Below are 25,479 nucleotides of genomic sequence, written 5' to 3'. Positions count from 1 at the left end.
CTTGTAAGCATGCATCAATTTCTTCCAAAGCTCTTTTAAAATTTTGTATTGCAATCTCATAAACTTTGTCTGTTAATGATCCTCTTGTTGCAATTTGAGTATTAATTCTACTCTATTCTTGGTAACGTCTTGCCATGGATGTTTTTGGATCATCAAGAGGTGTACTTTTGTATGTCGAAGTTATTGTTCCCATTTTAGCATACTTTATCCATCTTTTCAAAATATACTAAGAAGGAATTTTTCCAATATTGCGAGAAGAAAGAACTTTAAGAACATGTGAGCACAATATTCCTGCAAACTCAAACTTCTTGCAACTGCATGAAACTGGGTCATTTGATGAATCATATTTGACAGTATGATGAAAACGTTTACCATTAGGAGTCAACTTGCATGTTGTTTTTGTCTCATGCTCAAGACGAATTTCCATAACACAATTGTATGCTTTTGAAAATTCAAATTGAAACATTTTCAAAATTGCTGGGGTGTATATAGAAGCATCATGATTTAGAATTTCAATTGGAAGAGATGGTGGTAACTTACATTGAGTTGCTCTAAAATCTACTTTTACTTCTTCGTATCGACGATTATCAACTAACCTTTCAAAATTTTGTAAGAATCGCAACATATTATGCTGATAGCTAACATAATGCTTCAGAACATTATTCATACTTTCACTCCGTTGAGTAGTAGTCATGTTTGTACAAAAAATATCTCTACCATAGACCAAAGCCCATTTCTCTCTTAGTTTGAATGTCCTCACCAGCCAATCTTTATCTTTGACATTATATCTTTCAAGAACCATGTTTCATGCTTCGATGAATTCTTCTTCCTCGTATTCATATATACAATCTCCAAAATCTTTTGAGAATTGACAAAAATTTTGAAAAACATTACTAAGGTGTTTTGCTGCATTTTGATACATATGCCAAATACAAAGACGATGATAAGTTTCTGGCCATTGAGAAGCTAATGCCTTTGCCATTGCTGCATTTTGATCTGTAAGAATTGGTTTTGGCATTTTTCCCAACATTGCTGTTGAAAATGTATCAAATAACCACATAAAAGTATCACATGTTTCGTCATATAATAATGCTGCTCCAAACAAAGTGGCTTGTTTATGATGGTTAACTCCAACAAACATAGCGAAGGGCCTGCATTCATGATTTTTTTCTGTAAGTTGTATCAAAACAAATAACATCACCAAAATGTGAATAAGCTTCTTTCATTTTTGCATCAGCCCAAAAAATATTAGTCAGCAAATCATCTGTGTCTGCTAGAAGGGCATAAAAAAAATTAGAATCTTCAGATTTCATGCGTTGAAGATATTCAAGAACGCCACCTGTGTCTCCAGCTCTCATTTGAATTGTTCTTTTAGTACGTATATAATTCCGACAATCATCAAGAATAAATCCAAGATTCTCACGTCCACCAGCTCTCCTAGCCATTAGTTCTAGACTAGCTTTAGGAGTAATTCTAGAACTCTCAGCCAATTCAATTTCAACAGTGTGGGCAGCAGACAGTCTCCTTTGGGATCGATGCAAATGACTCTTTATAGGACTTGAAGTAACATGATTATGCTCAATTATACATTCAACAACTTGATATTTTCCTATTTGACGGCAATTTATTTTCATCTTTGCTAAACATCCAAATCTTGTTTAGCACAATGACATTTCATGTTAACATTTCGCTTATCATTTCCACCTGTACCTTCGCATGAACAAAAAAAAGTTCTATCCATCATTTTTCCATTTTCATCTTTGTGCCCTTTACTTCTTCGAATGCTAAAACCTACATTGTAAGTGTAAGTATTATAGAAATTATATGCTTCTTCTTATGTATCAAATTCCATACTAACCTTTGGTATCATTTCACTGCGAATATTTGCATGATTTATTTGAACTATTTTCTCACTTTGAACAGTGGTTTCAACATCTTTGTCATCATCCTGTAATACTTCATCAAAGCTTGAAATATAGTTTTCATCATTATTTTGTAACTCTAATCTTCGAGGCGAGAGAAAATCTTCATCTAACATATTACTCTCCATATCTATCATCAATAATTAAATTGAAACATTTAAAAAATAAAATTCAAAATACCTTATTAAAGTACTTGAACATAAATAATATTTTTTATTATTATTATTATTATTATTATTATATTTATGTAAGGTTATATTCATCTAAAAAAGATTGTGTGAATGGGAAAAAAAAATTGAGAAATTGTAAATTTCTATCTTAATAGTTTATATATAATCATATAAAAATATAATACCAGTTAAGAAATTTTTTGAACTTTACAGTACAATAAAAATGAATTTAAACAAAAATAATAATATAGCAGACTATTAAAACTTATCTTAATAACACAATATTTAGGTTAATCAGTCCATCTTCAATTCAATCATGTTGTAAAAAATTTCATCATCTTATTTTATCTAATCGTACTAATCACATCAAACAAGCATTATCTATCTTTTAAATAATAAATAATAATAGTAATGACTAAATTTTAAGTAGACTAAAATGATGAGTAAGAATAAAACAAAGTATGCTCACTAGTCCCTTCAAAGATGCTTTCAGAGATTGTTTTTTTAAAATTGTTGTACACACCTTTCTTCAATTCAAATTTTTTTAGGTTTTTCAATTGACTACGAAATATCAATGTGAGCAAATGAGCAAATGACAATATATATTAATATTTTATTCTATTAAAAGAAACGGAACGGAATTAGAAAGAAACGGAACTGTTAGTTATATCGGAAATGGAAGGTATCAAGTGAGTTTTAAAAAAATTGAAGAGGTGTCATTACCTCATTATTGGAATAGAGGAGAGACATAATATTAGTGACAGAAGATTTTCATTCAGATAGCTCCACATTGTGCTCCTCTCCAATCTTTAATTTGCATTGTTTTGTTGGTGATTCTTGGATTCAAATGGCTCACATGGATGACTCAATGGGAGGTATTTGTGTATTATATTGGATGTTCTAAATAAAGTGTTGATCTTGGATTTAATGATTATGAACAATGATGATTAATATTTAATGTGTGTTTGAATAGCTCATAATCTATGTGATAGTTTAACATAGAATAGAATAAATATAGAACACTATTAAATTTTAAATAAACATAAATTATTGTATCCACAACAAAATAAATATTTGCTATAAAATAAAAAAAAAATGTACCAAATAGTATGGAGTCAATATTTTATTTATTTATTTATTTTTATTTTTTGCTTATTATCACAAGTAGCTAGATATAACATATAACAACTCTAAACTTCATGAAGAAAGATTATGAAGTCATATAATCATTGATAGTTGACGCGCTTAGTGGTTTAATAACTAACATGGTACAATTTTTTGTTGTTATCTTGTGGTTCAATTTTCAGATACCAATTAATAGAAGAATAAACAAGAAAGTATAAAATGAATACCAATTAATAGAAGGAAAATTTGAATATTCATGCTTAATATGGACTAAAATTTGCCCACTAAATCAAAACTTTAAGAAATTTGAGAAATGGGATAATTTTTCTTAAAACCCAATTTTACCCTCCCCAATACATAACATTCCTCTCTCTCCTCTCTTCCCATTTTCTATCTCGGCCGAGCTCTCCACTCCAGCACTACCATAATTTTTTTTTCTTCTCTTCACTCATTTTCAACACTACTAGTTGCTACACTAAACTAGAACACTACAACTACAATCTTCAACAGTACAAGCTCTTATATACAAAGCATCAATGGGTAATTAATATTTTTTTATCTTGTTTGTTGTTGTTATATTAAGTTTCGAATGTTGTTTTGATGCTTGATCTGTAAATTGTTGCTGTTATTTTACTGTTTTTGTGTGAAAATATTTGCTGTCTGTGAAATATTTTTATAACGATTCTCTTTTTTGCTAACCCTTTTATAACGATTCTCAAGTGTGCTAGAAGACATTTAAATTACACCTACTCATTAGGGTATCATCAATTTTAACCAAATTAAAATGTATCTTGTGAATAACTCCAGTATAATACTCTTGTAAATGTAACCCAAATTTACTTACCAAGACATGTTCTTGACATGCTATTAGTATTATCCACAAGATACAAAAGGGAAAAGTCCAGATATTGTTAATGATGCAGAAGTGGCATGTGAAAAAAAATCATATTATCAACTTCCGTATATATTATACACTATCTACCGTTTAAAGATATAGTGCAGATCTGAAAATTTAGGCATACGGCACTCTTTTCAAAGCCCCACTCGACCGAGTCATTGAATGATAATGATAATCTAAATGAATGATGCCACGGGAATTCAGTTTCCAAAAAGAAATAATGAATGATGCTAAGTACATCTTTAGGGGAAACTAAGAAATTTCATTGGTACATAAATTACCTTCCTATGAGTTGGAAAACAAGAATCACTATATTTGTGTCATCGTCAAAAATTGGCACATGCCCCTTTTACAACTCTAAAATGGTATGAACCACATTTCTCTTGGACATCTATATTTCCTAAAATTTACCGTTATGCATTCAATTCTCAACAATGATCTAAAACACGCAAACGATAATAGATGATAACAGGACTAAGTTAGCAATCAAATACTAATAAATAAAGATGAAACTAACAAAAAGGAAAAAGAAAAACAGCCACTTAGGTAACTGATACAGAAACTTTGCAACCAAAGGCAGCTACAGAAATGTCTCAGAAGATCTGATTCTGACACGGATCAATCACCGGTAACGAATGACTTACCCTCGTAATACCGTTTCTCACTTGCTGCCTTCTTTTCGTTGCGTTTCTGCTTAAGAGACACCAAAATGATACTAATTAATAAGACAACATAGTATGCTACAAGAAAAATCACAACTCAAAGTTACTGTTGTAAAACGGTTGCCAACATCGTGATAGTTAATTTGGCATATTAAATCGGATATGAACTAACACTGCATTGTCTTGTGTTTTATCATAAACAAATTTCTGATTGTGTTTCCACTATAGTTTATGATTGAGCGTAAAGAACATATTAGATAATTTTGTGAAGACAGACCTGGTATGCCTCGTGATTGGCCACAATCCTCTTAATTATTGTGGTTGTGGTTATATCCAAAGGGCTATCCAGAACTTTAAAGATACCCATACTGATCGGTACATCGTATGGATTACCACTTTCCTGTAAAATGAAATAAACCAGAAAATATTTGTCACTGAAAATAAATAAATTAAATATCAGAACATAGCGCATCTTGACATTTCATATAAGCAGAGCAGCAAGATGTTCTAGTTTACCTTCTGAAAATCATCATTCTCAGCAACCGTTCCATGCACAACTAGTGAAATGTTAAAGGTGGTGATCTGCACTTGCAAAAATTTCACAGAATCACACAATTAATACACATTATTTAGTAAGATAATACTCTCTAATGCTCATAAACTTCTCATAAAAGCTTTATAATAGTGAAAACCTCAACTTTCATTTAGGCATTACCCAGACAGTAAAACAGTGGGGGAAAATAATGAATCAAGAGATAACAATGTCCTTCGGAGAAAAGGAGCACTACAGACAAAAGAATGAGATCAAATACACAAGAGAATATAAGAATAAAAAAATATGAATACTAATAACAAACAACTCTCACCATGTCTCTAGACACTTCCCATGGAGCACCAATTATCACCTCATCCACATAGCGGCATGCTAAAACACTAAGGCTTCTTTCATGAAGATTCATGATTGGGCGATGTACTCCTCTCTTTGCACTGGAACATTATTAAAAGACAAACACAAAAGCAAAGATATATTAACAACTAGTAAGAAAAATAGAAATCGAAATACATGCAATGGAATAAGTTATGTCTATGGTTGCCAAAAGAAAATCAAGATAAGTCGATGGTTACAAAATGATAGATGTTAAGGCTGGTTCTTTTTTAGAGTTTTATAGAGATTCATTCTGTCTGTAGTAATTCCTTTTAGTTATGTCCGTAGGAGACTTCCCATCTAAACGTGTCTCTAGTTTAACCCTTGATATGATAACTTTCCCTTTCCTATAAATAAATAAAAAAATCACTAAAATCTTAAGTGACTCAAATTTTGAATTTAAAAAATTTGCTAAAATTAACCCCCACTTAAATTGGTCAAATATTTACTTTTTTATTTTTTGTTGGCAACAATGAAACTTCATAATAATAATGAAAAAAATACCATAAATAAAATGTAACAGGGTCAACGTGTTTTTTTTTTAGTATTACAAGTATTATTAAAGTTTTAATGAATTTGTTACACCTTTCTATTTCTTGAAACTATGACTAATATAATTATAAATAAATGAAGAAATATTAAACAATGTAAAGTGTCTAGGGTGTTTTCTTTTAAATCTCAAGACACTAGACTTTGTTTAATATTTTTATTTTTAGTTTCAAAAAAGTTATAAAATGGACTTTCTGAAAGAAGGAAAAAATGACCAAAATGAAACAGAAAGTTATCATTAGAAGCCTTTAAAACAAGTGCTTCACTTAGGAATTTAGCTAAAACTCATATGAAAGAAATTGTATTCTCTTTAAAAAAGAAAAAGGGAAACATCTGCGTACTGCATTACTTTTTACAGTACCGGGTCACACACTCCAGTTTACACACTTGCAGAAGTTATTAACCCAGTTTTCTACATGATGGTTTCATTCAAGTTATAACAAACATCTTGATGTTTCGGGAAAATTCTAATTAGTTTAAAGTGTCAAACAAATAGTCCGCCCAAACTTCCATTTCCATCAAAAGCACAATATTCTGTCTGGACTGTATTGGACCTTGTTTTCAGCACCCTATGCTATTATGAATTTCCTAAAATCATACAAAATGCTTGCTCTAACTTCAATGAACTCCGTCATACAAAAAATCTGGGGGTTATAACTTCTGTAATTGTGTAAATAGAAGCATGCGGTACAGTACCGCATAATAAATGTGTGGTATTGTAGCCGCTCCCAGAAAACAGTAACAAAAGAAGAATAGAATTGGCCCAGTTTACTAATGCCTAAACGAATTCATAAAAAGGTTGCACAATGTAATCAATCTATATCTTAGACTTGCATATAAACATTTATGGTGCATGACCAATACTAATACTAATGATATAGTATTAATATTAAAACAAGAGTTTTTAAATTAAGGATATTGGGTGGTTGGCAGTTAATTTCTGAACCCCCCTAAAAAACAGACAAGGTGGGTGACAGAATGTACACTTTAAATCCTTTTGTATGGTTTCAGACACAGGCGTGTATGCACACACACACATACATATATGAACCAGAACTACAGAAAATGAGAAAATATACATTATCACCCTTAAAACAAACAAACATATAATAGAAGTTTAAAGAGAGTTTATTGAACAAAAAAAGAAGAAATGTACAACCTGACAGTTTGATCTGTGTGTATCCCAACAAAAAGAAAATCACCATGCTCTTTAGCGAGTCTCAAAATCTGTAAAATCACTGTTTATTAGTAAATATAAATATTATTAGTGAATAGTACCAATTTTGTCAAGAGTTGAACACATAAGTTCACTCACCAAGCACTTTTATCTATAATAATAATGATGAAGTGGCATTACAGTATCGCAAAGATGTCTAAGAAACCTTTGCAACACAGGCACATCAAAGAGAACATGTCAATATTATCCTCTAAAACAATTATCTGTTTTCTTATATGTTTAATTTAAAAATAAATATCAAACACCATCGGGTAGAAAAAGTATTGGGGATTACACTTTTAGAAAATACAAATACATCTATGAAAACAACACTAGTTGTATTTATTAGTATAGAGAAAATAATACATGGAGTAGATAGTTTATTGACCACGTTTAAAATAGTTTTGGGGCTAGAAACCTTCCGCAAATGGATCACACAGTGTGTCTCCACTACCACTCTAAAAGTTTGTCTCAATAGAGGTCAAGTAGGGAAAATCACTCCCACTTGTAGCATTTGCCTGGGTGATCCTCTCTTCCCTTATCTTTTTATCTAGGCTTTGGAAATTCTGTCGAGACTCTTAGAGGAGGCCCTTGGTAGAGGGGAAATCACAGGCATTAGACTTAGCCGGGGTAGTCCGACTCTCTCTCATATCTTTTTGCCGATGACCTTACCATGGTAGCCAGAGCCGATTTGGCGGAAGCCAAAGACTACTGGCATTGTTTGGAGAAATTCTGCTCCTGGTCGGGACAACAAGTAAACAAGCTCAAAACCTCCATTTTTTTATTAAGAGATCTCTAGAAGGTATGAAAAGTGGGATAAGAGAGGTTCTTGGTAAATGCGCCATATGGGAATATTAAATACTTGGGGCTTCCATTATTTAGATTCAGGCAGAAAGATGTTGATTTCAATTTTATCCTCAAAAATCTTACTGCTAAGTTTCAAGGGTGAAAAGTGAAAACTCCTTCAAAGGTCGGGCGTACTAACTGAATCAAATCAGTGGGTCTTTCCATGCCTATGTATTCCATGCAAGATACCAAGCTTTCGAATAGACTGGTGTCAAGAATTGATGGCATGGTGCGAGATTTCTGATGGGGGTTGCATCTTAAGGCAGGGGACAAACTGTGCCTTCCTAAATCTCGTGACGAACTGGGCTTCCACAAAACTAGATAAATGAATCAAGCATTTCTGGCAAAATGGGGACGGAATTTGTTGACTGGTAGCCAATCTCTTTCGTGCAAGATTTTGGAAGCTAAGTACCTTTGGGGTAAAAATTTCCTTAATTGCAAGTATAAAGACTCGGACTTCTGGTTCTAGAAAAATGTGGTGAAAGCTAATGACACTCTCAGGAAAGGAACCTGTAAAGTGGACTAATGGAAAAGATAGCAATATTTGAGAAAATTCTTGAGTGACTCGTCGACAAGATTTCTATCCGAAATCTAATGGTAAGCCTTCTCTTGGGTTGAGTAAAGTGGCTGACCTTCTGACAGACAATGGTGATTAGGATATACAGAAGCTGAATTACCTATTTGACCAGGGAACCATTGCTAATATTTTGAAAGGGGGGAGACCTTCCAGCCAAGGCAGTGATTATTGGGTTTGGACCGAGGAGAGGAGTGGTCGCTTCTCTAGCAAATTTGCCTGCTTAATCTAAGCCCTTCAAAGGGCTCCACTTTGCGAGGTTTCTCCCTCCCTCTAGAATAGGCTTTGGAATAGCAAAATTCTTGAGTGTCACAAGATCCTTTGGTGGAGTATCCTCTCCAACGTGCTTAAAATTCACTCTATTTTGGCCAAGGGATTCCACATTGATTACCCCTTGTGCCCCATCTATGGGATTGAGGACGAATCAATGGAGCACCTATTCATCCGGTGCAATTTGGCTTATCACCTGTGGTGGTCATCCTTGTGGGTATTTTTCCCGTTACAGAAACAGACATTCGAGTGTTGGACTGGGCCAAATTCATTTGGAGCTTAAAGACAAAGGAATAAGTGTTGATGAGATTTTTCTTTATGCCTCCATTGTTGTAGACAATTTGGTGGGCTCAATACGATAAGGTACATAATAAAAATTTGGGTAACATGAAACACTATATTGACTCTATTTCTTACTATTATACATATTACAGAGCTTCTCTCACTCCTACTCCTACTCCGATTCCTTTGAATGAATGGCCTCCTCCTCATGACTAGATTAAGTTGAACTCTGATGTTAAAGTGAACATGGAGAACATGTGTATTGCAGTTGTTGCTCGAGATCATCATGGTGCAGTGGTCTAGGTGACTATAGCGAGATTAGACTTTTTAGATGCTCTTTGTGGCGAGGCCGCAGCTTGTGGTTTGGCTTTGGAGAAAGCGACAGAAAAGGGTTGCAAGTTTGTAATTGTGGAAAGTAATACTAAGGTGGTGATCAACTCTCTCAATGGAGTGGACTCTAGATGGGAGATTGAGAACTATTCTACTCATTGTAAAAGAATTTCTTCCACTTTTGTGGGTTTATTTTCTAGTATTGTAAGAACTTGTAACTTTATGGCCCATAACGTGGCTAAGTGGGTTTTTAAACACAATCCTAATGGTTGCTTAGATGTTTCTTCCATACCTATGAGCTTTTTTTGCAATGACCAGGTCTAATTTAATCTAATCTATGAACACTTTTCAAAAAAAAAAAGAAAGAAATTAATATCACCTCCACATGTCCAGCATGAAAAAGATCAAATGCACCATCTATATAAACTATGCGAGCGTCCTGTCCTGGCCCCTGCAGCAACAACATAGCATGAATTTACAATTAGGTGCTGTACAGAAAAACTGTGTTTCAAATTTCACAATTAGGAAAAAAACTTGAATCAATAAATAAATATTCAATCTGTCAGAAACAAAGTAACACAACTGTTTCTACAAGAAGAACGACTTCTATACAATCTAAACAGGATAGAAGGATACTTATCAAGAATATTTATCCCTATATAATTATTTATTTATATGTATATGTCATGGATGTGTGTCGGTCCGGCACCAGTACTGTTCTATCCAGAATAATGTATAGAAAAATGAATGCAATGTTCTTCTCAAAATACTTCAGCATTAAGAAAAATAACAAATTACTTCATAATAGTATTGGGACCGGTGCCGGAGCAACACTACATCAAAACCCTTAAGGTAAGCATCACCATATGCCTCGGAAGCCTTAATGGGTGTGTGTACACCTCTCTTGTTGAAGATGCAGAACTATATCCTGCTAGAGACACAAACTGATGCTTGACAATTTAGGCTTGCACACCATCTTTATGTCTGATTTGCAATTTAATCAGAAACATACATTATTACAGTACATAGGAGCGCCTCTATGTGATTTATTAGCCCACTTTCATAACAAAATAATTAAGTTATTAAATTACTGACTGGAAATCGTTAAGTCTCTTCTATCTCGTTTCATGAATTCTTGCTATCCTCATTGATTTCAATCAAGATTCAGAAGGTCCTTCTAGAACACTAGTACAAGAGCAATTTATAAATGCATACCTTCCCGTTGGAGAACTGGACAATTCTACGAGATGTAGGTAGAAAATGGGATACACGAGTTCCACTTCCAGATCCACCGTCATCAAATTTTTGGCCATGACCATGGCTGAACTGTCTTTGCAGGGAGGAATGGTTATGGCTCTCATTGATGGATCTCTCTCTTACACAAAGAAGCATTCGTCCTGCAGACAAAATCACAGCAAAACCATTTGAGTGATAATACAATAGCTCATCACATCCAATGAATCTCAACATAAGATTAAAAAACAAAACAAATGGAAATAAAATAAAATTCCTAAACCGCACAAAGACTAAACTGCTTTGCATCACATGCAAATAAATGCCTAGACAAGCTCATTATCACTATAAAAGCATCATTAGCTTCTGCAACCCTTTCATGGAGATAACAACCACTTCATGAGCACATGATGGGAGAAAATGAATAAAAATAAATAATACCAGTTCAAATTTCTACAAGATACAACCTGCAAATAGTATTGACTGTAACAGTCAATATATAACTCCAGTACCGGTAATCAAACTAAGTATAGATAATTTCTAAACATGGACTATGATAAGTATTATGGACCCTCAGAGTCGTTATGAATGAATGAAATAAGTGTTAAAAAAAAGCAATAAAAATTACTGTAAATATCACTTAAAAATTTACTTAGTAATCAGACAATCGGGAAAAGGAATCAAAATTGTCAGGCGACTCAAAATCAAAAATAAGAGTTGTAGCCAAAAAAAAAAATGAAAATCATAGAGCAAACATAATACCCTATTCATTTCCCCTAAGAAAACTGACCACACATTACTGAGAATCAGTAAACTATTTGCAGAGTTTCAGATAATTCAGGGAAACCCCATCAAGAATAAACATCAAAACCAAGAAGAAACGAGCACACAATTTCCTTTTCTTTTCTATCTTTTAAATGGGTGGGAACATCATCATCATAATGTGAAAAACGTAAATGCTGAAAAAATATTTCATCTCAAACACATAGAAAATAATCATCAAAACATACGTCAAATGTAACAAATAAGGAAAGGAAACAAATTTTACCAACGATGTCGGTACTAGAGACTCCTTCAGTGCGTTTGATCTGCTTATATCGACCAGCCTTTTTAGCAAGAGCATAAGCATCAGTACCATCAGGAAGAACACAAGGGTCATCTCCATGAATAATATAATCTATATTATACTCGTCGAACAGCTTCTTCATGAAATCTTCGGTTATGGCATAAGGCGCATCCGGAATAACCTCATCTACCCACTTCACCGCCTTAACCATGATCATCCTAAATAACAAAAATATTTTCTTTCACAACGATTGCAAATCTTATCTGTATACCAAATTCCAAATACACCTTCTCTTCCCGCCTAACGAAGATGATAAAGCACACAAAATACAAATTAAACGAGAATGAAAAGAAGTTGAAGGCGGACGGACCTTTCATGGAGAGGAGTAACAGGGGGGCCTTTATTGACAATGATTTCGGCATCGCTGACTACGCCGACGACTAATTGATCGCCTAAGGCACGAGCTTGACGAAGGGCATTGCAATGCCCGTAGTGCATCATGTCAAAGCAGCCATCCATGTAGACCCGCACAGGCTTTTTCTTCCTCCTGCGGAAGCTAATTCCGAGGGGTAGCTGAGAATCACCATGGTAGGGTGAGGAAAAGGAGGCGAGCAAAGCCGTGGCCCCCAAAGTGACGACGACGCCGCCGATCAAGCAGGTGGCAACGAACTTGCCCCAGCTCCGTAAGTTGTCCGAATTGGGCGAATCAGGGTCCATTCTCTCGCCTCAGCACAAAACGACACCGTTACAGCACCCGAAATGAATTTATGGACGAAATCGAATCTGGCATTTACCTTTGTTCGATTCCACACTCTTCCAGATACGCACCACTTCTCTTTCTATTCTATTCCTCTCTTCGCAACTTCTCTCCGCTTTCATATCATTTCTTAAACTTTATTTTTCCTTTATTTATTTACTTCTTCTTTTTAAGAGGACTACTCATCATTTTTTTTTCATAATTAAAAATGATAATTTATTTTTATCAAAATAATTATATATGTTAGAATTTGGGGATCTCAAAATCAATTCGTAATAGGTGACTAGCTCATTCACAATTTATTTTCACACATTAACAATGTGGTGGGACTAACTCTAATAATTTATAAAATGAAGGTGATTGCGGGAAGTGGGTTGAATAGTTATATTCTTAATTTTTTATATGATGTTATATATTGTATGTTTTTTATTGAGCTTTTTGAAAAATATAAATATTTGAAGATTTAATGTTAATAAAAATAAATAAATAAAATTATTGACTTCACTTTTAACTAACGACAATGAGTTAATTAAAGCGATTTAAAATAATATAATTTAAAAATAAGAACACAAATTTGTTATAGAGGTTCAGTCTCGTGATGGTGGTAATAGCCTACTCCCCTTTTACTTATATTAACTTGTGAGAAAAGAAGCAAGAAGTTTTTGATCTCTCGAAAGCTTATAATTTTACAGCATAAGAACTCTCTTAAATTACTGAATTTTGGATCCCTGAATAGTGAAATAGCTTTACCATTAATAGGGAATAATCACATTCATTTGGTTTCCCAAAAGAAATAATGATAAAAAGGAATAATAGTTACTTTCTAAATTACATTATTTACGTGTAAAAATCCCATGAAAATGGAGATTTAATTGACAAATAAAGGAGGAAAATATATTTAAGGCTTTCTCTGTCACATTTACCCAGGACGGGATACGCGAAAGGCCATGAAATTGACGTTGGTCGGATGTACTATTTACCATGTGTGGTACTTTTACTTTATTCTTCAAATAAGTAGTATTTGATGGATAATCCTCTCTGGATAGCATACCAACAAAAGTTCCCTCCGTCCAGGTCTTAAAATGCTCCATGTTTCACCCAAATAAGTGTTATGTTACCCTGTGTAAATTTTGGGATAACATTTACCTCAAGTCCGTATGGAAACTTTTTTTTGGTATGTGGACTTGATCAGCCCACGTGCAAAGTAAATTGGGTGACACGTGCTCGAACTGTGAGGTAGGTGAACAAAAATGTCTTTTCAAATCTTTGAGAATCACGTCCTAGGAACATGTTGTAACGCCCTAATGCTAAGGCACGCTACAGTGCTTTTTCAATTTATAGTGCAATCTTTGCTAATCAAAGAATTTTCTTGAAAAACGTGTCAAATTAAAACTTTTGCATTAAATATTAAACTTTGTAATATAATAAAATATTTACAAGTGTCGGGATCCCGTTTTCAAACTTTTTAAAGTTAATGTTCCAAAATACACAAAATTACAGGTCGCACAGCGACTATCAAAGTACAACTCGCAGATGTCCCGAGACCGAACACTCCAGGTCGCGCTGATTGACATGTACAATCCCATCTGAGCTCAGGTTCACTCCTGTTCAGCCTTCGCCTTTCCTTTACCTACACAAGGAAGCATATAACATATCATATAATTTCCGACCTGTAAATAGGCGCCCATACACCTATTTACAAAGCTTAACAGATGAGTATGAACGTTCCACACTAGGGTACAACCACTATACCACATACACAACGTACCTCACTGTACGAGTGTTGGTAGGGTTTACTCCGTACCCTGAGTACCACTGTGTGATATACCACACACCTTAGTACTTTCCCGTACCCGTGTTGGTATCACTGTATCGTACTCACAACAACAACACTTACTATGCCAATGCACTCTGTATCATATCCATACAAGTGTTGGTAGTGCAAATCACAATTTAAGCATGCATATGCAAACACATATACATACATTCAGATAATCACATCACATATTATATTCAGTTCTTACCTGTTTTTCGAATTCAAGTGTGCTGGCCGACCTGAACAGAAATCTCGTGGTAGATGGATGCCCTAATCACATTTCGAAACCGGGTAAGTCACATGATAAAAACCCTAATCCCGGGAAACCCAAAACCAAAACCCTAGGTTCTGCTATGCTCTTAATGGGTTATTTTAACTCTGGAAATGGGGAAACACCCAACTGAGGCATCGAAATGGAAAAACTTGAGAAAATGAAAGGCCCGGGGAACCCTGCCAAAACCGGCTAGCCGGTTTTTGTGGCACTGCAAACCGGCTAGCCGGTTTGCACCAGGTTTCCCAAAACCTTCATTTCTTGCTCAATTCTCCTCCAAATGCAATGAAACCTTCCAGAGCTCCTATTCAATGTATACACAATAAAATCTAGCCAGTAATTCACAGAACAAACCACCAAAATCCAAGTTGCCATTAAAGCTCAAAGCTTTGAACTCAAAGCTTAAAATTGCATAAAACTTACAATCAATCTCTAAACCAGCTGCAATGAACCAAAATTAACCCAAACAAGCCCTAGAATTCGAACTATGCAAGCATCAAACCCTAACAGCCCCTACAACCCAAAATCACCTCTTAAAACCAAAATACAACTACATAAACTTAAAAGGAAGGAGCTAGGGTTTACCTTAATTGTTCTTCCTTGAATCCTTGGTTGAAAACACAGAAAATAATAATGAATTGGCTGGGTTTTCCTTCTGGTTTGAGAGGGCTGAACACCAAGAAAGAGAAAGGAGAAATGATATTTTTTTTTCTAATTTAATTTCTTTTCCTTAATTGTTTTCTTTCAAAGTAAAACCCCTCCTTGCATTCAATTATGCTGAAATAAGATAGGTGTCATCACCCAAGGTTGCCACCTAACCCCCACTAGCCATTTTACTAAATGATTAAAATGCCCTTACACATAAAACTAGGATAAACCAAAAGCTAGGGGTAAAATGGTCAAATTACATAACCCCGCTCAATCCCGATATTTTATTTTCTCTAAAATATTTCCCACTAAGAAATAAGGTTCTAAAACTTACCCATGTGATCAATCTAGCCATCCATCGCATTTTCCGTTGTCGCCGAGCAAAAATTACAAAAATAACATATTTCACATATAAGCTAAAGAATACCCCTAGTGTAACGCCCTGACCCTTAGGGACGCCACGTGTGTGCTTTTATAAACTTATTATCACTAATCTATAAATTTTGGAAAAGTGTGCTTTACTTTAAATCTTTAATTAAATTCAAAATAAAGACTTTCATTTTGAATACTGTCGTAATATGGGGATCCCCTGTTTATAAAAAAAAAATCTTTTGCAGTAGGTTACATTTTTAAACATAGAAGGGAATTCGATCCTGCTTCCCAGAAGCCGAGACCCCACGGCTGATATGTACATTGCTGGGAGAGCTCTGACTCATGGCCGAACAGAACTGCTAATCTTCTCACCTGCACCATGAAGCACCCGTGAGTCACAGTGACTCAGCAAGAAAAGCTACTAAACAAAATCATAGAAAGTGCTAGCAAACTTCATTACAATGTAATATATACACCAATAGGTCATACACATTCAAGGTGCATAAATAACTTAACATCTACGAGAGCACACTTATTACATAATCAAGTATATTTATAACTATTCATAATTCATAATCTGTGTGTTTCACACAACACCCTAAACATACATCATTATAAATACTCACCTTTAGTGCTTCATAAAACACTCTAATTCACACATTACCATAACCCCATAATCTCAGTGCTTCATAAAGCACTCCAATCTTACATCTCTATAAACACGAATTCTTACATTTCGTGAGTCACTAAGATTCTGCAAGAAAAGAAACTAATTTCTTAAGCAATATAAAATCCATTCATTCACATTATAACGCAGATATATCTAGTTACAGCTCATCATATAATAACATGTTTAAGTCATTTCATAATTTCGTAATCACACAATCCTAGTACTTTATAAAGTACCCTTACCACTCGTTAACCACGAGTCGTTTATGTCACTATCGTTGCCCGATACAAAGAACGATAAGTAAGAAACCTATCCGCGGTTTCAGGAGTAATTACTCATAACGGTAATAACCGTTTCTTTTACTCGATCATAATCGAGCCACAACGATAATAATCGTTTCATAATACTTCCCTCGATCATAATCGAGTCAAATGATAATAATCATTTCATAATATTTCCCTCGATCATAATCGAGTCACATCCAATACATATCGTTAACCTCGATTAGGATTAAGTCACAACAACATATAACAAGATTTCGATCTTAATCGAAACTGCAACAATCATAACATTAACCTTATACAGTATTTAATACTTTTCTTACCTCGCCGAGAAGCCAAGTATGTGGGCCGACCTGAGTGGAACGATGCCCGACACTTTTGAGTCCTATGTCACGGCAAAGGTAAATCAATAAGGGTCTATTCCAAAACACTATCTAAAACCCGCATAAAATAACCTAGGATTTTCTACCAAATCTTATGGTAAAAACACCCTAAAATAAAATATATCTTTTGGCTCTATTCTATGTCTCATACTGTAGAGCTCGTCATAAGCTTCGAATCGGTATATAGAATGTCTAAAACAGACACCCGAGTAAAAAGTTATGGCTAAAATACGAAAATCGGAGATTCCTGAAAATTGACCATCCGAATTCGGTTGGTGCACCTCGTGCTCCATCCGGAATTCCGGTTCACAACAGAGAAACTCGAAAATTTCAGCTCTTCAAAGTCCCAAAACTTGCTCCAAACCTAACCAATTGTTCCCAAACTTTACGAACAAGTATAATAACATAAATATAACATATCTCAAGCTTCAAAACACAAAAATTCAATCCCTAAGTCAAAATCACATGTTCAAGTGAAGAAATTCAACTTTGGCTTCATCAAACCAAACTCAATTCAAATAGCCATAAAGACCACTTAACACCACTCCCAACATACTCAAAAACCTACCCTAAACACACCCCAAACTCAGTTTGATTCCTACAGCAATAGAAAAGCAAAACCCTACGTCAAAACAAACTCAAAAACTAGTGTTCTCAACCCAAAAAGTAGGAAACCTACCTCAATTCACTTCTAGGCTGATTGGAATAGAAATTCTGCTTGGAAAAAGAAAGCTTGTTGAAGAAAATCCCCTAGAGTTGGCTGGTTCAAGCTTGCACGAGAGAGAGAAGGAGAAGATGTTGTGTTTGTATGGTTACTTGGTTTCTAAGTAATATATAGTAATGGTTTTCTTTTCTTTCTTCTTTTTTTTTTTTAAAAAAAAAACATATACAATCAGCCCATAAAATTAAAAGTCAAATTTCCCATTTAAAAAAATGACTAATTTACCCTCCAAAGAAACTTAAATTCTAAAAAAATAACCTAGGGGCATTTTGGTAATTTTACTAATCCATTAAACCGACATTCTAAAAATTCTAACCTAGTCCGGAATACCCTCAAAATAATTCTTCCATTAATGTCGTGACATTTCTCACCATAATGCTAAATTTCCACAGTAGCCGGGCCCGATAAAATATTTTATTCGAATTATGGTATCTATGATACCCATATATTTCAATACAATCTCCGTAATTAATAAATTACGCTTTATTTATTCATTTACTCAAATTCCACTAATTAACTCGTAATTAGCTTAAGTAAGATTATAATCTTACTCTAATATCCACATAACTACATATTTAATAAAATATGGCCAAATAAATATCAATAAAATTTTCGGGATATTACAACTATCCCCTCCTTATAGAAATTTCGTCCTCGAAATTTACTAAAATAACTCAGAATATAGCTCCTGCCATTGTGACTTTAACTTCTACATCGCTTTTCACTATTATTGTTCTTTCACAACATTATAACTAGTCATATAGTCTTGGTTCCGCAACACTTTCTCTTTTAAATTCAGAAAATCTATACCGATTGTTCCTTGTATGACAAATCTGTTTGAAATTCAATATTTTCATAACTCGTATATGGATCACTAAGGTAACATAGAAGTATATGTTGTAAACATCGATAAAAACATGGAGTATGGCTAGCTGATAAGCTACCCGACCTACCCTTTCTAGAAATTCACACGAACCGATTAACTTGGGACTTACTTCCCTTTCTTCTCAATTTTCCATTTTCCTTCATTGGGACCACCTAAAGAAGAATAAAATTCCCTACTTGAAATTTAATGTCTCTACATTTAGTATAGCTTCTATTTTTTTTTCATCCTTTAAATAAAGCAACATACGAATCTGAATCTTTAAATCGCATCAGTGTCACATTAACAGTACTCTAATAACTGTCATTACATGAAGACTCATTCAGCAGATGGTGTTTAATCCAAGAATTCTCAAAATATATCCCACATACTTATCACAGACTTCCTCAGAATTTAGATGTAAACTTTAAATCTCAATCCGAGATATTTACCATTGAAGTATCGCAGGGTTAACCTATTTCCTCAACAAATAACTTAGCACATGAATCCATTTTAATCATATCCCGCTCAAACAAAGAAAACTGTACTGACTTTGTACATTTGTTCCACGTACCCAGATAGAATCATAGAAACTTACTGTTCCTTGACTTGCTAACAAATTGGTCATCTAATTCATACTTCATAATATCATCTTTCATACTTAGCAAAAGGGTTTTAACATCGTAATATATATCTTAGTTACTTCCATATGTAAAAAGTATTACATGATATAAGGCTCATTCAAAACCTTCTATTCAATGTCCTTATCTCACAGGTACACAAACTCTATCTTTAAATCATAAAATTCCTTCAGACAAAATTAAAAAGTCCTCTGCCGAACCAGTTCCCAAATCTTTCTTTATACCCACGGTAATTCAAAGTCACCCTGCTAGGCTTTTATTAATTCTTCCTAATAAATCAAACCACAATGTGATATTAACAAGTTCTCCTGTCACGAACTCAATCTGTGCTCTATTTATACTTCCACCAAACTTTGGTGAAATCCCTTTCTAGTTATATCTAAACCTCTTCGACCTAAAGCATCCACTACTAATTACTTTCCAAGGGTGCTAAAAAAATCTTACAATTATCATCTTCAACTAACCCTAACCATTATTGCGGCTTCATGCTTAAATCCTTCCAAGTGAAGATATGTTTGAGGCCCTTGTGATTCGAGTAAACTTCACATTTTTCACCAGATAGATAATGACGCCAAACTTTCAGTGCATGAATAATCGCTAACAATTTAATACGATGATTAGACCACCACTATTCACACTACTTCAATTTTCCGAGTGCGCAAGCAACAACCCTTTTGAACCGTATCAAAACATAATCTAATCCTTGTTTAAAGGTATCGCAATAATTCATAATCTTCTCCTCACGGACTGGCAACGTTAGCACTAGTGCAATAGGTAACTGTTATTTCAATTCTTTTTACTTAATTCCATTAAGGACATAGACATCCCTAATTCAAGAAAACCTTTAACTTCACTGTAAATTTGAGATTAGGAAAACTCATGCTTCTGATATTTAGCGTAAAGCTTATGCTTCCAAGAACGTTGCAACACCATCAAGAGAGGCACCTCATATACCTCCTTTAAGTCGAAAGAAATCACAATATCATTAATAAAGACAGCTACAGAGCCATTGAATATAAAAAAAACTAATTTAGGAGTATCCTTCCTCCGAACCTTCAACTGGTAATAACCAGATCGAAGACCGATCTTAGAGAAGATGGTCCTTTAAAATTAACCAACATAACATCTATCCTTAACAAAGGATACTCGTTCTTCACCGTTAATTGGTTTAGTCTCCCAGTCAATACTCACTCATATGATTTCATCCCTCTTCCTCGTAAATAAAACCCACTCAAACTTGATATTTCAAACCTAATATTTCCTGTAACGGAATATTCACCCCTTTTCAATCTTACAGTTACCATTCAATTTAAAACTTTGGATTCAGGTTTTACTCTTAGTATCAATTTAATTCAAAATTAATTTCCTATTTCATCAATAATCTTGGTAGCTCTTCTAATAAGGCATCTAGAAGCCCTTGAGCCACAAAATTGTGTCCCAATTCCACCGATGTTTTCTTTGCAACATTTGCCACACTAACTGAAGGGTTGGTACATCCATCCCATAATAAATCTTCAACCTTAAGCGTCATGACCAATGGATTTCGAGACCTTTGATCCTTGCTCAAGAACACGAAGGTCCTCACTTTCTGATTCAAAAGTTACCATCTTCCCTTTCTAATCAATATTTGTAATACACTTTACAAATTAATCCAACACTAGGCATTTACTTTCATGAATCTCTTTCTCTTCATATTATTTCCTTTGTGATCTAATCCATGTACCCTCAACAGTAAGGGTTAACTCAACCACCTAAGCATAAAACTAGAAAACTCCGAGTTATTTAGCCATAATATCTACATTCTGAACAATATACTTGTTCCATCTTAAAGCCTTCCTAACGACCTTAGCACTCGCTACATTTTAACAAAACTTTGCCATCTCGGTCCAGCTTAGTGTCGTCCTCCATCATTGTCTTTGCCGGGATTAACATACAGGTTCTATTACCTTGTTACTCAAGTAATTTCTAACTTCATAACATACATTTAATCCTGGTCTTATGGTAGTTGAAGATTCATACCCACACCACCTATCCCGAGCTTAGCAGGGTCTCAATCATTCTTACTAGATTGCCTAAAGTACACCTTCTAGTATACTCATGACCATTCCTTGCTCATAGTAAGAATCTTTCTAACTAAAACTAATGCTAATAAGCATTACCGCGCATGCATAGACCTACTTACCAAGTTTATATCAAAAACTTATCAAGCTCCTCTAACAACTTACACATTTCAAATAAGCAGAAAATTCACAAAATCAATAAATAATTCACTAATCAACTAATAATTAGCACTTACTAGATCATGAATCGAACGACTCTTCGCAGCCAATGTACATATCAAACCAGTCTTCAGGATCTTTAAACCTTGGTCGCTCTGATACCATGTTGTAACGCCCTGACCCTTAGGGACGCCACGTGTGTGCTTTTATAAACTTATTATCACTAATCTATAAATTTTGGAAAAGTGTGCTTTACTTTAAATCTTTAATTAAATTCAAAATAAAGACTTTCATTTTGAATACTGTCGTAATATGGGGATCCCCTGTTTATAAAAAAAAAATCTTTTGCAGTAGGTTACATTTTTAAACATAGAAGGGAATTCGATCCTGCTTCCCAGAAGCCGAGACCCCACGGCTGATATGTACATTGCTGGGAGAGCTCTGACTCATGGCCGAACAGAACTGCTAATCTTCTCACCTGCACCATGAAGCACCCGTGAGTCACAGTGACTCAGCAAGAAAAGCTACTAAACAAAATCATAGAAAGTGCTAGCAAACTTCATTACAATGTAATATATACACCAATAGGTCATACACATTCAAGGTGCATAAATAACTTAACATCTACGAGAGCACACTTATTACATAATCAAGTATATTTATAACTATTCATAATTCATAATCTGTGTGTTTCACACAACACCCTAAACATACATCATTATAAATACTCACCTTTAGTGCTTCATAAAACACTCTAATTCACACATTACCATAACCCCATAATCTCAGTGCTTCATAAAGCACTCCAATCTTACATCTCTATAAACACGAATTCTTACATTTCGTGAGTCACTAAGATTCGCAAGAAAAGAAACTAATTTCTTAAGCAATATAAAATCCATTCATTCACATTATAACGCGTATATATCTAGTTACAGCTCATCATATAATAACATGTTTAAGTCATTTCATAATTTCGTAATCACACAATCCTAGTACTTTATAAAGTACCCTTACCACTCGTTAACCACGAGCTGCTTATGTCACTATCGTTGCCCGATACAGCAAACGATAAGTAAGAAACCTATCCGCGGTTTCAGGAGTAATTACTCATAACGGTAATAACCGTTTCTTTTACTCGATCATAATCGAGCCACAACGATAATAATCGTTTCATAATACTTCCCTCGATCATAATCGAGTCAAATGATAATAATCATTTCATAATATTTCCCTCGATCATAATCGAGTCACATCCAATACATATCGTTAACCTCGATTAGGATTAAGTCACAACAACATATAACAAGATTTCGATCTTAATCGAAACTGCAACAATCATAACATTAACCTTATACAGTATTTAATACTTTTCTTACCTCAGTCGAGAAGCCAAGTATGTGGGCCGACCTGAGTGGAACGATGCCCGACACTTTTGAGTCCTATGTCACGGCAAAGGTAAATCAATAAGGGTCTATTCCAAAACACTATCTAAAACCCGCATAAAATAACCTAGGATTTTCTACCAAATCTTATGGTAAAAACACCCTAAAATAAAATATATCTTTTGGCTCTATTCTATGTCTCATACTGTAGAGCTCGTCATAAGCTTCGAATCGGTATATAGAATGTCTAAAACAGACACCCGAGTAAAAAGTTATGGCTAAAATACGAAAATCGGAGATTCCTGAAAATTGACCATCCGGAATTAGGTTGGTGCGAAATTTGTGCTCCATCCGGAATTCCGGTTCACAACAGCAGAAACTCGAAAATTTCAGCTCTTCAAAGTCCCAAAACTTGCTCCAAACCTAACCAATTGTTCCCAAACTTTACAGAACAGTATAATAACATAAATATAACATATCTCAAGCTTCAAAACACAAAAATTCAATCCCTAAGTCAAAATCACATGTTCAAGTGAAGAAATTCAACTTTGGCTTCATCAAACCAAACTCAATTCAAATAGCCATAAAGACCACTTAACACCACTCCCAACATACTCAAAAACCTACCCTAAACACACCCCAAACTCAGTTTGATTCCTACAGCAATAGAAAAGCAAAACCCTACGTCAAAACAAACTCAAAAACTAGTGTTCTCAACCCAAAAAGTAGGAAACCTACCTCAATTCACTTCTAGGCTGATTGGAATAGAAATTCTGCTTGGAAAAAGAAAGCTTGTTGAAGAAAATCCCCTAGAGTTGGCTGGTTCAAGCTTGCACGAGAGAGAGAAGGAGAAGATGTTGTGCTTGTATGGTTACTTGGTTTCTAAGTAATATATAGTAATGGTTTTCTTTTCTTTCTTCTTTTTTTTTTTTTAAAAAAAAAACATATACAATCAGCCCATAAAATTAAAAGTCAAATTTCCCATTTAAAAAAATGACTAATTTACCCTCCAAAGAAACTTAAATTCTAAAAAAATAACCTAGGGGCATTTTGGTAATTTTACTAATCCATTAAACCGACATTCTAAAAATTCTAACCTAGTCCGGAATACCCTCAAAATAATTCTTCCATTAATGTCGTGACATTTCTCACCATAATGCTAAATTTCCACAGTAGCCGGGCCCGATAAAATATTTTATTCAAATTATGGTATCTATGATACCCATATATTTCAATACAATCTCCGTAATTAATAAATTACGCTTTATTTATTCATTTACTCAAATTCCACTAATTAACTCGTAATTAGCTTAAGTAAGATTATAATCTTACTCTAATATCCACATAACTACATATTTAATAAAATATGGCCAAATAAATATCAATAAAATTTTCGGGATATTACACCTAGAGTCTAATAAAATCTCCGGAATTGAGAAATTATAACTGTAATATTTATTTCTAAATATTGGGGTCCACAATTAAATTAATTCACAAATAATAATAAAATAATAAAAATTAGTGCTAATTGCCTTTACTAATCCAAATTACTAAAGCGGTCATTACAATTATCCCCCCGTTAATAGGATTTCGTCCTCGAAATCTAACCTGGATAGCTCTGGATGTTGAGTCCTCATATTCGACTCCAATTCCCATGTGGCTTCTTCCACCTTACTGTTCTTCCAGAGCACCTTAACCAGTGCAATAGTCTTGTTCCGAAGAACTTTTTCATTTCTATCCAAAATCTGTACAGGTTGCTCTTCATAGGATAAGTCTGGTTGTAGTTCAAGGGCTTCATAACTCAATATATGAGTCGGGTCTGACACATATTTCCTCATCATAGAGATATGAAATACGTCATGAACAGCTGATAACGCTGGTGGTAAGGCTAGGCGATATGCTACCTGCCCGACCTTCTCGAGTATCTGAAATGGCCCAATGAACCTAGGGCTTAACTTACCCTTCTTCCCGAAGCGCCTAATACCCTTCATTGGTGAAACCCGCAGGAAAACATGTTCCCCTGCCTGAAATGTAACATCTCTGCGCTTCAGATCAGCATAACTTTTCTGCCTACTTTGAGCAGCAAGCATCTGAGCCTTGATCTTATCAATAGCTTCATTGGTCCTCTGCACTAATTCTGGACTCAAGTACTTCCTTTCTCCCGTCTCGTCCCAGTGAATAGGAGAACGACATTTTCTACCATATAACATCTCATAGGGAGCCATCCCTATTGTACTCTGGTAGCTATTGTTGTAGGAGAATTCAATTAAAGGCAAGTACTTACTCCATGAACCCTCAAAGTCCATGACACAGGCTCGCAGTAAGTCTTCCAAAATCTGAATAGTTCTTTCTGACTGACCATCAGTCTGAGGGTGAAAGGCTGTG

At 34.5% G+C, this 25,479-nt stretch overlaps 2 protein-coding genes across 3 annotated transcripts; both read right to left on the bottom strand.

The window, feature by feature from the left end:
- Positions 1 to 226: 226 nt before the first annotated feature.
- Positions 227 to 802, bottom strand: LOC133038213 (protein FAR1-RELATED SEQUENCE 9-like). Its single transcript, XM_061116301.1, has one exon. The coding sequence runs from the start codon at positions 800 to 802 to the stop codon at positions 227 to 229; it is 576 nt and encodes a 191-aa protein (XP_060972284.1).
- A 3,554-nt stretch (positions 803 to 4,356) lies between these two features.
- On the bottom strand, positions 4,357 to 13,072 carry LOC115716328 (ethanolamine-phosphate cytidylyltransferase). Of its 2 annotated transcripts, none has more exons than XM_030645096.2 (9): positions 12,439 to 13,072; positions 12,051 to 12,286; positions 10,985 to 11,166; positions 10,149 to 10,220; positions 7,411 to 7,478; positions 5,644 to 5,764; positions 5,294 to 5,359; positions 5,055 to 5,177; positions 4,357 to 4,805 (listed from the first exon to the last, which is right to left on the bottom strand). In XM_030645096.2, exons 1-9 carry the CDS (start codon positions 12,783 to 12,785, stop codon positions 4,734 to 4,736), a joined length of 1,287 nt encoding a protein of 428 aa, XP_030500956.2. In that variant the 5' UTR covers positions 12,786 to 13,072; the 3' UTR covers positions 4,357 to 4,733. The 2 variants fall into 2 exon arrangements, with proteins under 2 accessions (XP_030500956.2, XP_030500955.2); XM_030645095.2 differs by having other exon boundaries at positions 4,357 to 4,808; positions 12,439 to 13,029.
- Between the last annotated feature and the right edge of the window lie 12,407 nt (positions 13,073 to 25,479).

This window comes from Cannabis sativa, chromosome 5, assembly GCF_029168945.1.
Source record: "Cannabis sativa cultivar Pink pepper isolate KNU-18-1 chromosome 5, ASM2916894v1, whole genome shotgun sequence".
Classification (NCBI taxonomy): Eukaryota; Viridiplantae; Streptophyta; class Magnoliopsida; order Rosales; family Cannabaceae; genus Cannabis; species Cannabis sativa.
Note: the sequence above shows the minus strand (reverse complement) of the source record. Positions and strands in the feature narration are given on the sequence as shown.